Consider the following 16,714-nt stretch of genomic DNA (forward strand, 5'->3'; position numbering starts at 1 on the left):
AGTTGTAGGGTCTCTCTGGGTAGGGATCCCCGGCATAAGAGGGTCATCTCATCCAGCAGATTACAGCCTTTCATTTCATCTTTGATAGAGAGAGGAGAGGTTAACTGAAGTCATAGCTACCTGAACGTGAATGATCGGGGGGTGGCAAACTGGTGGAACTAGAGGTATTAAATGTATTACTGTATGGTTGACTTCAGTGTTATGATGACATTGGCTTGCTTACAGTGGTTTTCCATTGCTTATAGGGGAAGAATGGAGTTTGTGTTACTGAGGTTAATCTCCCAATGACTGACGTTCTTTGTTTCTGAAGTGGTTGAAGTCTTTAGAGCAGTCTCTATGGTGTGCGTGCCTATACGGTAAGCCCAAAGTCCCTGAGTCACATACAGATATGTGTGGAGAACATTTCAATGAAATGGTCTTTTTGCTCTTCAATACATTTGCAGAAACTTTGCAACACACATTGACTTGATGGAGAAAATATATGGAATCCACCAATCCTGAAACTGGAAAACTTGTTGAAGTGTAGGTCAGAAAAGTAAAAATTCTTATCAGGTGGTGTCAATTTTAATACATAACATGATTATTTTGGCAGAGGTTGACCAAACCAACCAACGATTATTCAAAAGGGTTATCTGAGGACATGTGGCTAAACATAGTAAGATGACTTGTAAAACCAGTAGAACTGGAAAGACAAATGGACAAACACTATGCATGAGTCATTTATGCAGAACCTTTTACTCCGTAGCAATGTGATACGGGTAAACACATGTTTGATCACAGCTTCTCGACTCTACTTTCATGGGTGTATGAGGCGCCAGTGAAACAGTGATACAAGATTTGCATTTTCCCCTGTCTGTACTTGTTCCAGGACAGATGCTATATTAATCTCCCTAGACAGCAGGAAATGCAAGCCTAAATCCTCAAACCTGTGACATCATGTGCTAAAATGTGTGTGTCTCTTTGTGGTGTGTGTCTGGTGTGATTTCCCCTTGTAACATTCACTATGAACAGGAGCAGTGTTTACATCTGGCACAGTATAAAAGTACATACGTATACACATTCTGCACAGGAGCCTATGAAGAGCTCTCATGCATCTTAAGATGTGTTGCCAATGTGTTTTTCATTCCTTCATTTGTCGCATATCATTATTGGCCCCTGAATCAGAAGGAGGTTCAGAAACAGCAGAATAGTGTGAGGAAAAAGCAACGAGGCTAGTGAGATACAGACCACACTGATGAACATCCCCTCTGGTTTTATTTTGAACAGTTGGGATAGGTAAGAGATAGTACATTGTGATCTTACACCGATTATTTTATAATTATGAGCATCCACATTCACACAATTCTGACACACCCCAACAAACAGACACGTTATACAGTGTTATACAACGAACAAATCAAGTTTCACATGGATGATAAGCGAAACGTGATGAGTACAGGTGCCACCTGCATAGTTCAGTGATGAGTCATTTTGTAGAACTTATGTAACATAGTCACAAACAAGAACAAGATGTCATGCAATTACAAACACAGCTCCAATCATGTCACTGTGAGTAGTTTGCACATGCACACGGCAAAATTTATTGTTAACATTGACAGGAGTGACACTTTGTTGACAGGAGTGACACTTTGTTATTATTGCATTTTGCCCTCTGTGACTCATTTCTGTGTCCATTGATCATCTAAACACCCAAGATTAGGATTCACGATCTTCTCACCTGTCGCCCTTTAAGCGTAAAGGTCAGTTTGAAAGTCTTATTGTTTTGAACACTCCCTGCAAATCTACTCTCGTCCTCCGGACCGAGAAAGTTAAAGCATGACCAAGGGAAAAGAGACCAAATATCTCACCATAGTTTGATGTACAGTAGTATACCATGCCACAGAGCCAGTGTTGTATTCATGAGGAGGTCTGGTAGTTCCCGTGAGAGGGTTGCTATACCTATTGTAATCTAAAGACCAATAAACCCAAGGAAAATCCAATGCACTTAAAGTTCAGGTTTAGTAAAAGTAAAAAAAAAAAAAAAGGTTTCACTACTTTTTTTTCAAACATGCCATGTATGCGTTTGATCAGTGATACAGTACAACTATTTTACTTTCACGTTGCCCAGGGAGTCTAACTAAAGACACACTGTAACCGTCAGACTCCTCAGGACCATGTGCTCAGGAGGGAATTTTTCCCACTGGCACTGAGAGGGGTAAAAAAAAAAAAAAAGCTGCTTTTATTCCTGCGACAAGTTAGTGCATGGGAAGAACAGGCCTCATGATTTCAGGGACATGTTGGGGCACTGTTTCAAAGAACTTTCACAAACTTAATTGAGTATAGAGCAACATTTCTAATTGTAAAGAAAAGTCCAAGGTACTCATGAAAACATTCTAACAATCAAAAAGAAACAGCAAATCACAGCCAGGTCAACCATGCTAGGGCTCTCCCCAAAAAGGAAGGGATGCAAATGTAGAGATATCTGAGATCTCCATTGAAATTCAGTTTTTATGAGGATTTAGTAACAAGGCATTTTTCCTCCTCATCCTCCTCCTCTGTTTCTTCATCCCTGGTTTGGGGAACAGAGGTCAGCAGCAAAGTGTCGGCATGGACCTCTTCATCGTCTGACTGGATCACAGGTGTGTCAGCTCCTGCCCCGCTTGTGTCACTGGAGCCAGACGATGTGGAGGACATGCGGGACTTTGAACCACGGCAAACTTCGTTTTGCCGCTTCAAAGGAGCACGCTCCCTGTAGACGACCTCTGCGTCTTCATCCTCCTCGTCCTCCTCTTCGTCCTCACACTCTGCACACAGAAGGTGTTAAAACAAATCTGTACTTGTCTGGTAATTTGAGTATTGTGCATCTCTTACACAATATAAGTTTCACATAAAAGTTATGCTTTTGAGTCATGCAGCGGTGTTGTTTTGAAGACGCCCAAAAATAATAGGAAACAGTCGTAAAACTGAACTATGTGTTTCCTATAAAGAACAGTCTTGGAGCCATTAATCACCACAATATATCTGACATGACTCAGGGGTCACGTGTCAAAATCAGATTAACTTTTTCTTTGATCAAGTAGAATGTAGATATCAGCAGATGAGTTCGGTGATTCCACACTGGTTAAAGAGCATTTCCAGTCGTAATCAATGTTTACCTCAGATATCAGGTCACCTATCATCAGTTCATTTCATACCATCCATACTCCCAACTGCAGCATGTTTTTTTTTTTTGTTCAAGAATCTATTGTTTTATTAAATGTTCATTAATGGGCTCCAGATTAATTTTAAAATTGTTGTGTGGTCGCAAGTGATGTCCTTTTGACCATCATTTAAATTTTAAAATTCTCTTTACAATTAAATTAAATCAAAATTCGGACCTTCAGAACAAACACCTGTTGTGTTCTCTGACCCGGGAAGGAACAATGCAAAAGCCACATAAGTGCGTAAGTCCAACCAAAGTCCAACCAAATGCACGACTAAAAAAAGTCTAAATCATGAAGAGTGGAAACAGGAAAGACTTTGACCCACCCTCCTAATTTTCTCTGATAAAATCAGATTTCCACAGAAGAACAAACGACAGTGAATCACGTCCTTTGTGTTTTTTCACTAGTAGCTCTGACTCATTTCCCAGAATTCAACTGGAACCAGTGAAGCATGCAGTTCCCAGTTCAACTGAGCTCAGTGTGAAAATTTTGATTTAATTTAATTGTAAAGCGAATTTTAAAATTTAAATAATGGTCAAAAGGACGTCACTTGTGACCACAGAACAATTTTAAAATTAGTCCGGAGCCCATTTATGAACATTGAAAAAATGATGGATTCTTGAACAAAAACGAATATAAACGTCCAGACGCTGCAGTTGGGAGTATGGATGGTATGAAATCAACTGATCACACAGTAGGTGACCTGATATCTGAGGTAATGAGGGGAATACGACTGGAAATGCCCTTTAAAAATACATTTCAACCAGTGTCTAACACCTCATAGCATGCATCAGAATCAATATGACCCACAGGCCAGTGGGTGTTAAGGGGCTAACACTGTACCATGATGTGTCAATCTTGAATGAAATAATGCCTTAAATGATTGACATTAACTTCATCTTTAAAACACTAATTATTAGAAAGTCATTTGTGGCTTAGATACAGTCAGTGCACCTGGTAGTGGTGATGCCAGCGCTCCCTCTTCTGCTCCGGAGCCTGAGTTAAGAAACACGTCGAGAGCCTCCTGGTCAGATATGTCCATCAGGTCCATCTGCTCCAGGACATCCACATTCACTTCCATAGAGGAGATGCTGCCCATGGGAGCTGTGCATGTGGATAAAGCAGCATATTAGTACAGATAGGTGATCATAAATCTGATTACATGAACATTACATGCGGGGTTCCGCAGGGGTCCATATTAGGTCCTAAATTATTCATATTATACATCAATGACATATGCAGAGTTTCACAAGAATTGAAATTTGTTTTGTTTGCAGATGATACCAATATTTTTTGTTCCGGTGAGAATTTGCAGCAGACTTTGGAAACAATCACAACTGAAATAAATAAACTAAAAGTATGGTTTGACAAAAACAAATTATCATTAAATCTAAGTAAAACAAAGATCATGTTGTTCGGAAGACATAAGATAGACTGTAATGTAGAATTGATTATAGACAATACTAAAATAGAAAGGGTAGAAGAAATTAAATTTCTTGGTGTGATTTTAGATAATAAAGTCTGCTGGAAAACTCATGTAGCATACGTAAGAGCAAAACTGGCAAAGTGCTCGGCTATTCTTTGGAAAACAAAACACATACTTGATTGCAAATCATTGCAAACTCTTTATTACTCCTTATTTTTGCCATATCTGTTGTACTGTGTCGAAGTCTGGGGAAACAACTACAAAACCACTCTGCAGCCAATATGCACAATACAGAAAAGAGCTATAAGGACAATATACAAAACAGGATACAGAGATCACACAAACCCACTATTCATAAAATCACATATGTTGAAATTCATGGATTTGGTCAAATTTAGAACGGCGCAAATAATGTACAAAGAAATAACCTACTGCCCAAAAATATACAAGACATGTTTAATGAAAGGGAAGGGGGTTATAATCTAAGGGGAGAACTAAATTTTAAGAAACCGAAAGTCCGAACAAACATGAAAAGTATGTGCGTCTCGAGCTGTGGAGTGAATTTGTGGAACAGTCTGGGGACAGAAATAAAACAAAGTGCAAATATAAATCTGTTTAAAAAAAGGTACAAAAAATTTCTTTTACACAAGTATATGGAAGAGGAAGCATGTTAATAGAGGATGATAAGGGTTTTTATATAAACTGTAGAATAGCATTGATTGATATATTGTAACTAACTTAGTATATGGTATAGAGGGTAAAGATTTAGTTATGGAGATAGCTTATATATTTATATTTATATTAATGATGATATGTATGTAGTATGTATTTATTTTGGTTATATAGATATTTATATAGAATATATTTTTGTAATTATATACTTATATGGATAATGATGTAGCATTAATTTTGTAATTATATATTTATATAGATATTTATTAAGGTTACACATGGTATATACTTATATAGGTCTATTATGTACTGTAGTTAGGATGTATAGTTGCAAACCAAAGAGCAGATAAAAGGGGTGGGAAATTAAAATAAGTATTGTACTTCTTCCCACTTCCTTTTTCGAACAATGTGCGGTGTTTTGTTATGTCTTAGCTCTTTATTTTTAATATTTTGTTTGGTTTTTTTCTCTTTTTTTTCCATCTATTGTATGTACAATAGTTACATACAATTTCTTTTATTTTTATTTTTATACATGTTCGAAAAAAAAAATAAAAATACATTCATTCATTAGAAAGATACACACTGTGCATAGCATGAGTGCTGTATATCATGATGTTTTAATCTAGTTATATTCATACGAAGCGTCTATTAATTAAGACTGTGTAACAGATGCCCGTCAGTGAGAACATTTACATCCATTTTCCATTAATTTTTTTATTTATTCGTGTGTATTCATGTTCATGCCCTCAGGATGGAGATCCATGTCAGATCACAGTTACTCACGTTTCCTGCAGTCGATCTGCAGGTGAGCAGAGGGCAGGTAGTTGTCCACATCATGCTGGTAGACCTCTTCAAAAAAGCGCTGTCTGTCCCTCATCTTCAGGTGCTGAGCAGAATCATTGTCTAACACCCTCTGTGTGTTGTCTGTCTCCGCTGGCAAAAACACACAAAAAATTATTTAATGGTTTAGGTCCTAAACCATTACATTTTTTCCCTAGGTTTTCGAAAACTTAGGGTGTCCTACGGTGACCTCGGTGGCCTTGAGATAAGACTCTCCAAACCCTCATCATCACTCCACAAGTCGATTTCTCTTGAGGTTGTTTGCAATCTTTTGGTATAAGTACAAGTCCTGTCATATCACATAGTTGAGGCCCACACCTACAGTACCGATTATGTTACCATGTTGTCGGTATTCAGTAGTTCCAAACAAAACATTTTTCTAAAATAATGAAGCTAGATTTTCAAGTAATGTCATCATGACATTTATTATTATTATCTATAATTGATCATAATTAGATAAAGTTCAGTAACCTTCTGTCACGCTGTTGCTTATTTCTTGTGCGTCCTCTTCCTATTTGCCAGACATTTAGCTCTTGATTTGACTTGGTGTGGCTTGTTGCAGCAAGAGGATTATTTGTATTGACTCTTTCTCTGTATACTTTTGAACTTTGTCTTTTACCCTTGGACATTTATGCCTGGTTTATATTGTAATCACTTCCCTCCTGTTTCTCATCTCACATGCACCCTGTCCTCCCTTTTTTTTTGGTGAGTCTGTTAGTTCAGTGGTTCCCAACCTGGGGGGCACCAAAGATCCAGGGGGGGTCGCGAAGCCCTCTTGATTTTAAGAGGTTTAATCATTTTAATGTAATTAAAATGTTAAATAAATTAGTAGGCTAAGCATTTAATTCATATATGTGACAAAATCAACTAAATCCAAGGGCCACATTAAACATTTATTCGTGTATTTAAATAGATAAACAAATAAATTATAGGCCTATATATGATTGAATATCAACAGTTTTAAAACATTAAATACATAATACACAGCAGGGCAATATCAGTCACAACAAATACTACTGATAATAGTATTTTTGGTTACAGAAGTTAATACATTTATAATTGATCAAAAAGCTAAGCTAGCAGCAAAAAAAAGAATAAAACTGCTGATCTTCCTATAAAGTTATGCAGGGAATGTCATCATCTGTAGCGAGTATGAGCTGAGTGATTGAATTAATAAAAAATACAAACACAATATTTCAGTTTAGCATTGGCTGATACATCAACTTGTTTAATCAAATAGGCCTACTGGCTAGCATGCTACATTATGTTCAGCATGCTTCTTTACAAGTTACCAAAACCAGCATCTCACTCATCACCCCAAACACTTAAGTTATGTTACATGAATACAACCCCAGATCTGACTTCACTGTGAGGTCAAAGTGAAGAATGTCCTGAAAGCTCATCAACTCCGATAGGCCTATATCAATAGATGATTGAATATCAACAGTTTTAAAACATAAAATACATAATATACAGCAGGGCAATATCAGTCACAATGAATTTGAAAAACAGCATGGAACAATGAGAAAAAAAACCTGTGTAAAATTACAACATATTCTTCAGAACTTGTATTTTAAAAACACAACAAGTTCTGAAGAAATATGTTGTAATCATACACAGGTTCTCAAGTCTATTTGTAGTCTACTCTCCTATCATCAGTTTATTTTCCATTTGTTGCTGATCTTGTTTTTCCTGAGTTCAATCTCCAGAGTTTGTTTCCTGAAGGCCTTCGAGTGAGTTTGCTTGGATGTTGTTAATCAAAGCTCTTACACTGCATCTTGGCTGATTTGTTGCCTGTGTTTGGGTCCAGCCAAACTGACACACAGGTCTCTCAATGCTCAAAGCTCAGATGAGATTACTCTGACCTCTGGTGGTCATGATCACATTTGCATGCCATTTGAAACCAATAAAAAACTGAAACTTAATTTTGCAGCTGCATCAACTTTTCAAAGTTTGAGGGTTTCAAAAAAATTTGAGGTGAATTGCCTGAACTGCAGTTTTTGCTTATCCTTGACCCGTATGATTTTTTTCTTGGCTTGGTATTGCAACCACGCTCCTGATGGCACATTGCACAGATGCATCCGAGCAGAACTTACAGCCTCTGATAAGCAGAGAGCTGACAGAAATTGGTTACCGTGTGAAATCAGCGGTGTTCTGACAGGGTGGCTTTTTGTTTAATTTCAGGGTGATGGCGCTGGCACTTGTTTACATGCTCCTCATGCAAGCGCTATTTTTGAGCTTGGTCCCCCTTGTGAAGATTCATTAGCTATACCCAGCTACATGTTGTGTTACTGTGATAAATTCATTTACATTCTTTTTGATTTTTTCCAGTCTGGGAAAATGCATGACATGAAAATCAAGGAAGCATCTGTCCCTAGATCTGCCTCCAGCACTGACCTCTGTCCAGCTGACCAGCAGTGGTTGTGTAACTGCGCTGCATCCTCAGCACACATTGTGCCTTCTCCCACTGGGCTCCATGAGCTGACACTTTGACTCATGTCACCATATTTTTATTTTATTTTTTTTTTGGGCTGTGTGCGCATGTATGTGTGAATCACCAAGTCTGTGCATGTTCACACAAACTGTACGCATGCTTATGCATTTATGCTTTTGCCCTTTAGTTTATGCTCTTTCTGTCAACCAGTGTGTGTAACGCAGACCAATCTTCCATGACTAACATGTTTACAAGCTGTCGACAGATGGATCCAGCATCCACGGTAACAACATTCACTTCACTTCATCTACATGCAGACCTCGTGAATGATGCTATTCTCTTGTTTGAAAACAAACATGGCAACACATCTGGTGTTGTTCCACTTTCTTCTTCAGACAGCTCCACCTCTGGAGACCTATTTCTAGTCAATCTATCAATCACTATCATCCTCCATCATCCACAGCCCTGGAGGTGTGTGTGTGTGTGTGTGTGTGTGTGTGTGTGTGTGTGTGTGTGTGTGTGTGTGTGTGTGTCCACTGTCACGCACCAACGACAGCCCTTTAGTTTGTCACTCAAACTGTCTGTGGAGGCAGGAAACCACAATGATAACAGTGATAACATGGAGGTACCACAGTTTATGACATGAATTTAAATAATTCAGATGTTGCTAATACATCTACAGTAACCAGAGAAGCTGGATGAGGTACTGTAGAGCTGTTTGAATATATAATAAATAAATCTGGAAGGAGGATGAATTTATTCCTGCTCTTAATATAAGGACTGGGTGAGGAAGCCTTTATCCAATTTCCATGACCAAGTAATTCCTACAGCTGCCTTACAGCTTACACATAGTTTTGTACATTACACACTGTAGGGTGGTGTGATGGGTAACAAACTGAACAGATAGAAGCATTTAAAAGCTTATCTGATGCCAAATGTGGTGTGCAGCAGTTTATGACTCAAGTGTACAACTCTGGAAAGTTGTTCACGGTGGCAGTTTTTTATCTGTCGCCACTGCTCTTACGACATGAAAGAAACACCCCACCAGCAACTCTCCACAGCTGTCATCAAAACACTAAAGTGGAGCCTCATACTGGCCCAACTGTTTGCTCTAGGGTAGTTTTCTTGCCTTTAATTTGTGCGTGTTTTCATGACGGCACTTTTGAGGAAAGATTGAGTGAGTTGACAACAGACAACCACAACCACAAAAGAGCTGAACAGAGATCGGATGGGAAGTATTGTTAAAGGGATATTTACATTTACATACATTTTGGCATTTGGATTTATGTTATGTTTATTTATTTGATATGGACATCACAAATACATTGAGACTGTTCCAGTGGACAGACCAGATGCTTTGCTTGGGTGTGTTTAGCACATGTGTTAATTTTCAACACCAGTCCATAGGCGGCTATTCTAAAAACCCAGAGCATATTATCAACAGTATGAGATTTCTTAGTTTCCTAATCCAACAACTCCAAAACACTCTTGTGGACAAATTATGACCTGCACATTCACCACGCTATGAGATAATAATGGAACATTATGAGATGGAGTTATTTTCGTGGTAAATAGACTGCTTGCCGAAAAACTGCCCCTGACAGGAACGCGCATCAGCTGTTTTGCATGAATTTACCTTGAAAACAACTCCGTCTTGTAATGTTCTGTTATTATCTCATAGCGTGGTGAATGTGCAGGTCACAACTTATCCACAAGAGCGTTTTGGAGTTGTTGGATTGGATTTGATGAGTTTGATGAGGGAAACCAAGAAATCCCATTAGCCTCCGTAGCGTATAGCTCTGAGCAGCTCGCGGCTCAGCTCCGCCATTCTAAAAATAGCTTGCACCGACAAATAAAGGTAACGAACCTACTGCTATGACTATAGGGATTATGGCAATGGGTTAAATTGCCAAAATGTTAACTATCCCTTTAAATATTCATCTCAACATTAAGGATGTGTGGGATTACATGTGGTCAATGATGGTTATAACATTTAAAACATACTGTATGCATCAATGTTCATACAGTATGTAAAGGAAGTGTAAATCCACTCTCAGTCCACACCACTATGAATATAGACATGCCACTGGTCCTGCCACTTCCCATCAGTCCAGCATCACACACAGCAAGAAGAGCAGCGTGGCAGGATGAGACCAGTGGCCTCATCCTGCCACCTTGCTGCCTCCTGCTTGTGCTCATGGTCATTCAGCGGTCAACATTTTACAGCAGTGGGATGCCTGAGACAAATAAACCAGTTACTACAGGCTATTACATCAGTGACGAGCCTCCTGATGATGATGATGATGATGATGATGAAACTACACAGCTTACATAAACCTCAGTTTTGCCTGGTGGCTGTATAGGCCTCTCTCTCCATCTCTCTCTGAGTGTGTTTCATTTGCCTCCATTTTTTCCTCTGTCTCTTCCTCTAAAAATCATATTTCACTACTTAGGTTTAGATAGCCAGTGGACACGTCCAACCCACGCACTCCCAGGCTCAGCTTCATACTTACGAGCCATGTATGTAAAAGGCTGACTCATCCAGATAACCTCAGACTTATCTACCTCCCTGCTGTGGAGGACATGTGGGAGGTCTCCATGCAAACTGGCTACTACCATGCTCTGCGAGAGACCCAGATGGTGTTTGTGGCTTTCACAGGGGGATTCCCTTGCTTTTGACAGGGATCATTAGCGACCAGTGATCCTTACATAGCAGTTTGTTTGTTTGTTTGTTCACTTTCAATCTTGAGACAAATGTTTGATCTTTTCTGGTGAATACGTTTAAGTCTCCCAGTGGGTTTGGAACGGAAAAGAAAAGCTATTGTGGGAATATGACTAGTTCTTGCATAATGAAATAATAAAATAAAACAGGACGTATGATCACTCGCAAGTGACAATGATGTTCCATTCCAGTCAGTGGGCACTAAGTGATGAAATGGTCCTGGTGTTAAACAAGATAACCCATTCAATTCAATACAGTTCTGCTGCTTTACCCTTATCGAGGCAATGAAACGGAGGTCACATGGAAAAGATTTACTACGGGTGGGTCAATGAACAGAGAACAGCTGTGATGGCTGACTGCTGCTTTGTGAGGGAAGTGTTGGCCTCAGGATATTAAGAGACAGAGCTTATGAAGGAAGAAGCAGGAGAGGACCGAATTTCAAAGCTCCTGGCTTCACACTGATTTACCAGATGTACTGACTGAGTGTCTATGACTACTGACACTGCACTAAACCACATCATGAATTTGTTACAACCCCTGACGCACAGCAAAAACAATATTATTTGAAAAGAAAGCCAGGATAAATAATTCAGTACGACTGCTCTGTGCACACGGTGTCTCACATCTCAGACTCATTTTGCTGATGATTATCCTGGGACACAGTAGTGGTGTTTTATCCTTTGTACTGTATATAACAGCATCCAGGAATGAGAAGTGGAGTCTACAGTCAAGGGACCGCCTCGTTTTCATGGTGCATGCAGCCTATTAAGGTGAAGTCGTTAGACGATTCAAAGCGTCTGCAGTGAACCAGCATTTTCTCTGCAAATTAGATTCTCCCCTGATGTTTTACCTTCGCATGTTTGCAAATTCTCACTCTTAAGGTGCCGTAACAGCAGCATCAACCTCTGAGAACATTCACACTGTATTTGCTTCAGCGAATGTGCAGCTGTCATGGCTTCTGTTCAACTTTAGTTGAGAAATAAAATTTCACTTACAGTTACTTTTTGGCTGACTGTGGGTTTCTACCACAACTTTTACTCTTACAAAATATATTACCCACAAACCACCGGGAGCCCTTGGAGACAACACTTGAGTTACAGGCTCTACGCTATTTAAGTAGACATGATAACATTTGTGGCTTACATCAAAACAATCCAGTCTTTACATCTCTGCTCTTGTGGGTTTTGGTTTTGCAAGGTCCACAAAGGCCTCACTCACTCATTCAGTATTGTACACAGATTCATTCACAGGGTTCAACGTCTGGAGAGATTCACAGCTCCACAGACCTACTGTGCTAAATTTTGTTTGCTAAACTCAGATTAGATATTTCTTCTTTTAACAGGGATTTAACAGTCACGTTTCTTGCAGGTCTGGCTCCACTCAGATGAAAGCAAAATTTAAAGACACCTAAAGTTGTAAGTGTGAATGGAATAATATTGGGAATATATTCAAGTAATTGAGGTGCAATCAGAAGAGCCTCTGGGAACAACAGCTTTGTTGATCTGTTTTGACTTTTGAAGTCTACACAGTAGCTCCTTTGACTGAGACGCTACAGCTCTGCACATTTGAAGAAACATCAGAGGGATGTGTTCAGTCTGCGTTGAGACAGAAAGAGAAATGACGAAGGCCACTAAGCTTCACAGTATTTTAAGAGCCACCCTGCTGAAATGCCATTACACTTGTGATCTGTGACAGCACCTATGCCCCCCTACCCAGAAATCCATGCTTCATATCAGCCCACTCTGAGCCATAATTACCTGGGGCTTATACCGTTATACAATACCGGTACAATCCTTCAACTGCACACCCTACAACACGGGACTCCTGCATTGTAGTGCATGACTACACAGCTTTGATTGTAGTTTGTGTGCATGCATGCATGAAAGTCAGCTTACTCAATACATGAAAGAAAGAAAGAAAGAAAGAAAGAAAGAAAGAAAGAAAGAAAGAAAGAAAGAAAGAAAGAAAGAAAGAAAGAAAGAAAGAAAGAAAGAAAGAAAGAAAGAAAGAAAGAAAGAGCTGTTATGTAACCTGAGCCTGCTGTGCATTATTCGTGGTATAACGTAACTGTAGTGTCAGTGATTTTGAGGCAAAGCTTACAGTAACTGGGTCTGCTTACCTCAGCTTAACCCCATGCTAACAAACACGAGGGTGCAGTTACGCCATAGTTCAGTGTGTGTTTGTTGTGTGTCACAACACAGAATGGAAATAATTTCATTGGTTTAATAGGGCAAAGTTTCAGAATTATTTTTCTATATTCTTTATCCTCTTTGTGAACCACATTTTCGCAACCTTCTCAGACCGCTTCTGCTCTTGTAAATGTTCGCTCTTGCACTGATTTCGATCCGATCACAAAAAGTCCTTTAAGTCTGGGAATCTAACACAAGATGCAGAGATGGATGTGTGTGTTTCTGAGGGGGAGGGGGTGGGTGGTGCAGGGTCAGAGGTGACGGTTTAGCTGAAGCACATGATTTTTTTTTCTTCAACCTTCTGGTTATTCTTCCAAGGACTGATCCTTTTTTCCTCTTCCACTGCACTGATCCTGAGAACACACACTTCTAGTCTTTATCTCAAGTGCAATACAATACAATGCACATTGGTCTCCTTCTCTCTCTTATGCAATGTGTATTTTTCTCTGTTGACTTTTCTGTTTGGCTACATTACCAGCAGCTTTTCTATGATGAAAAACATACAACTCTGAATAGATGCGTCATCATCAGCCAGTCTATGTCATTTTAATGATGCAGTCATACATCAGAAGTCCAGGGAACTGCACTGGAAGCAGGGAACAAATGTTCCCATTGAACCAAGTAGTCACATGGTGTAGCATTCAATCCCCATGTGGCAAGTGGAAAGAAATCCCATGATCATCTTTCTGTTTTCGGTGAACAGAGAGACCTGGTGTTTACGTGTGTGAGGCCGAGCTATTGAGGCAGTTGCGCGCTGCATGGCCAGTCACATTTGACAGCCCATCAATCTGAAACTCCACCCCCACCTCTCCTGCAGCCCAACCCACCCCACCCCACCCCAGGACTGATGGTGGTGTCACCCAGCTCCCAGCAGCACACAGCCACATCATTTTAAGGTATTACAGTTGTTATTTACCGAGCTGTTCCCTCTCCTCTGCCGGCCTCATAACCACAGCAGTCCATCAAGCATAAATCATTTATGAGTGAGATCACTGCACCACAACAGCCACCTCCCCCGCCGTGCTTCCCGACTCCCCTGACAGCACACACCCACACACCCACACACACACGTTCAGTATCCATAAACACACAGCCATGTAGTAGAAAGTAAATCCAGACAAGTCGTGTATGACACCGTGTCCCGCCTCTTTCCTCTTCCCCTCATCGTCACGCGACGTCACACTGCAGGAAGCTCAACCTGAGGCCTAGAGCGATAAATACTTAGGCTACTACTGTAGGTAGCGTTATTTAAATGGGAGAGTGATTAGTCACTCTTTTGCTTCTCCACCCCTCTCTATCTTGAAGTCTAAATCTGTTCCCATTAGTTCACTCTCATTCTCAGGTTCCTATGGTCCCAGTGCTGTGATTACGTCTTGAACCTTTCCTGACCACCTAAGTGTCTGATCAGATTCTGTATTCCCAAGCCATTCTCATTCCCGAAGCCATTAAGGCACTTCACTCGGGGGCTAAATGCAAAGATGAACCCCCCCAGCCTTGCCCGCTGCTCCCTATTAAGGTCAATCAAAATCGGTGCTTTCAGTTCTCTGCAAAGAGCTCATATGGATGTGCTCTGCCCTCTACTCTGTATACATTAACAAACGCCCATAAAGCACTGCACACCCACATACAAACTTATTAATTAAAGCAGCAAGTAGCACAAGAAAACAACAGTTTGTTCTCTCCACACTTAAGTAAAGCAAACTGCTCTCATGGGGTCATTTTTGTAGATAGTGAGACTGTGTGTTTTTCTGCAGACAGCAGCTCACATTGCTTCGCTGATGATTCTATGTGAAGACCTTCTTCCTCCAGTTTAGTCATAGTGTGTAGCGGTGGCTATGCCTTTGCTCTGATTAAAGCTCATTTGGTTCAACAGCGTTGCACCACCATCAAGGACATCAGGCTAATTTAGTTAAAAAGAAGAGGGCCCTGGGCTGGTATTATTACTTTGGACAGTTAGAGCTCCACAGGAACTGCTAATGAGGGTAAAAGGATGTAAAAGGATTAGCTGAGTTTGCCGTAGTTATTACTTGGTGATATTTTAATTAATCTTCTGGGGACAGTTTTATCTGTACGACACCTACTATACAGACTCTGTGTAACATAAAGTACACCCAGTACTGATCTGTGATATTATCAAAGAACTAACCTCATGAACAAGTCGACTGTTTGGTTGCCAGGCTGAATGATCAGATCAGAGAAAATAGAGCTAAGTCACTGGGAATTTATCCATTTTGTAAGAAAGCTTTCCATGCTCATGCTATGATGATGACAATTTCTATTAAAATCTGAAGAGACCATGCTGGATGTGGAAAAGAAGGTAGTTATAAATGACAAAGTGAAATTACAGCAACAACGCAGAGTAATTCATAAAGTTACAATGTACTGCAAGTGTCAGTAAAGTCTCATCAGCTGCATTTTTGTTAACTCACGCGCTGTTTGGTTACTTACATGCCAGCCGCTTGTTGTGGTAGGTTGACCCAGCAGACGACATGATCCCGTGGATGTGGGATTGGTTGAAGAGAGTGTTTGCCTTAAGAGTGTGTGGGGTTTTCTTGTCCCCTCCTGTCAAGGCTCCAGGACAGGTTGTTGGTGAGTGTAGTGTCTGGTCATCTAGTCATTGCATCTCTTGACTTTGGTACCAGAACCATCAAAGACAGTAAATTCACATTACCCTCTATCTCCCTCCCCTCTTCTCTTCTCCTCGTCTTTTTTTCCCTACTCTGCTGTGCTCTTCCTTTTTTTTTTTCTTTTTCTTTTTTTTTTGTTGCTGTGTTAGCTTTCGTCCTCCCCCCCTTTCTGACTGGCTTTGCTGTTCTTTCGAGGTTTTCCCTCTCACTCCTTCACACTCTCATCTCGGCTGCCTCTCTGTGTCTTTCTCACACACACACACACACACACACCAACACACACACACACGCTCTTTCTGTCAGACAGGCTCAGATGAGTTGTAGGGAGCCGTGCAGCTCAGGGACCGGAGGGGGGGAGTGATAGTGGGCTACGGCACTGTGGCCTGTACCAAGTGATGACAACAAGGGGGTCAGCCAGATCAGGAGGAGTATGGGGTTTTTACATAACACTGAGGGATATACCAGGATGAAACCCCTCCCATCTCAACGGGTTTTGCCTTATATCATCTATTTATTAATTCACTTTGTTGAAGGATGAAAGCTGGAGGAGTGAACTGTGATAAGAGAGGAGGTTCAGCATATCAATTAATCACTACAGTCTCTTTCAGTATAACTGGAAAAG

General features: G+C 40.3%; 1 protein-coding gene across 1 annotated transcript; it reads right to left on the reverse strand.

The window, feature by feature from the left end:
• Window positions 1-2,202: 2,202 nt before the first annotated feature.
• Window positions 2,203-16,379, reverse strand: LOC146984950 (dysbindin-like). The gene is made up of 4 exons (XM_085783140.1): window positions 15,914-16,379; window positions 6,064-6,213; window positions 4,137-4,286; window positions 2,203-2,783 (listed from the first exon to the last, which is right to left on the reverse strand). Exons 1-4 carry the CDS (start codon window positions 15,954-15,956, stop codon window positions 2,488-2,490), a joined length of 639 nt encoding a protein of 212 aa, XP_085639266.1. The 5' UTR covers window positions 15,957-16,379; the 3' UTR covers window positions 2,203-2,487.
• Between the last annotated feature and the right edge of the window lie 335 nt (window positions 16,380-16,714).

The sequence above is a fragment of the Trachurus japonicus genome, chromosome 7 (assembly GCF_045865225.1).
Source record: "Trachurus japonicus isolate A0001 chromosome 7, Traja_1.0".
NCBI classification, from domain to species: domain Eukaryota; kingdom Metazoa; phylum Chordata; class Actinopteri; order Carangiformes; family Carangidae; genus Trachurus; species Trachurus japonicus.

Coding starts and splice junctions, on each gene's coding strand:
- LOC146984950 (XM_085783140.1), bottom strand. CDS start 15,956: ATGTCGTCTGCTGGGTCAACCTACCACAACAAGCGGCTGGCAT. Junction 4,287..6,063: donor GCAGATCGACTGCAGGAAAC/GTGAGTAACTGT, acceptor CCACATGCACAG/CTCCCATGGGCAGCATCTCC. Junction 2,784..4,136: donor GCTGGCATCACCACTACCAG/GTGCACTGACTG, acceptor TTCTGTGTGCAG/AGTGTGAGGACGAAGAGGAG.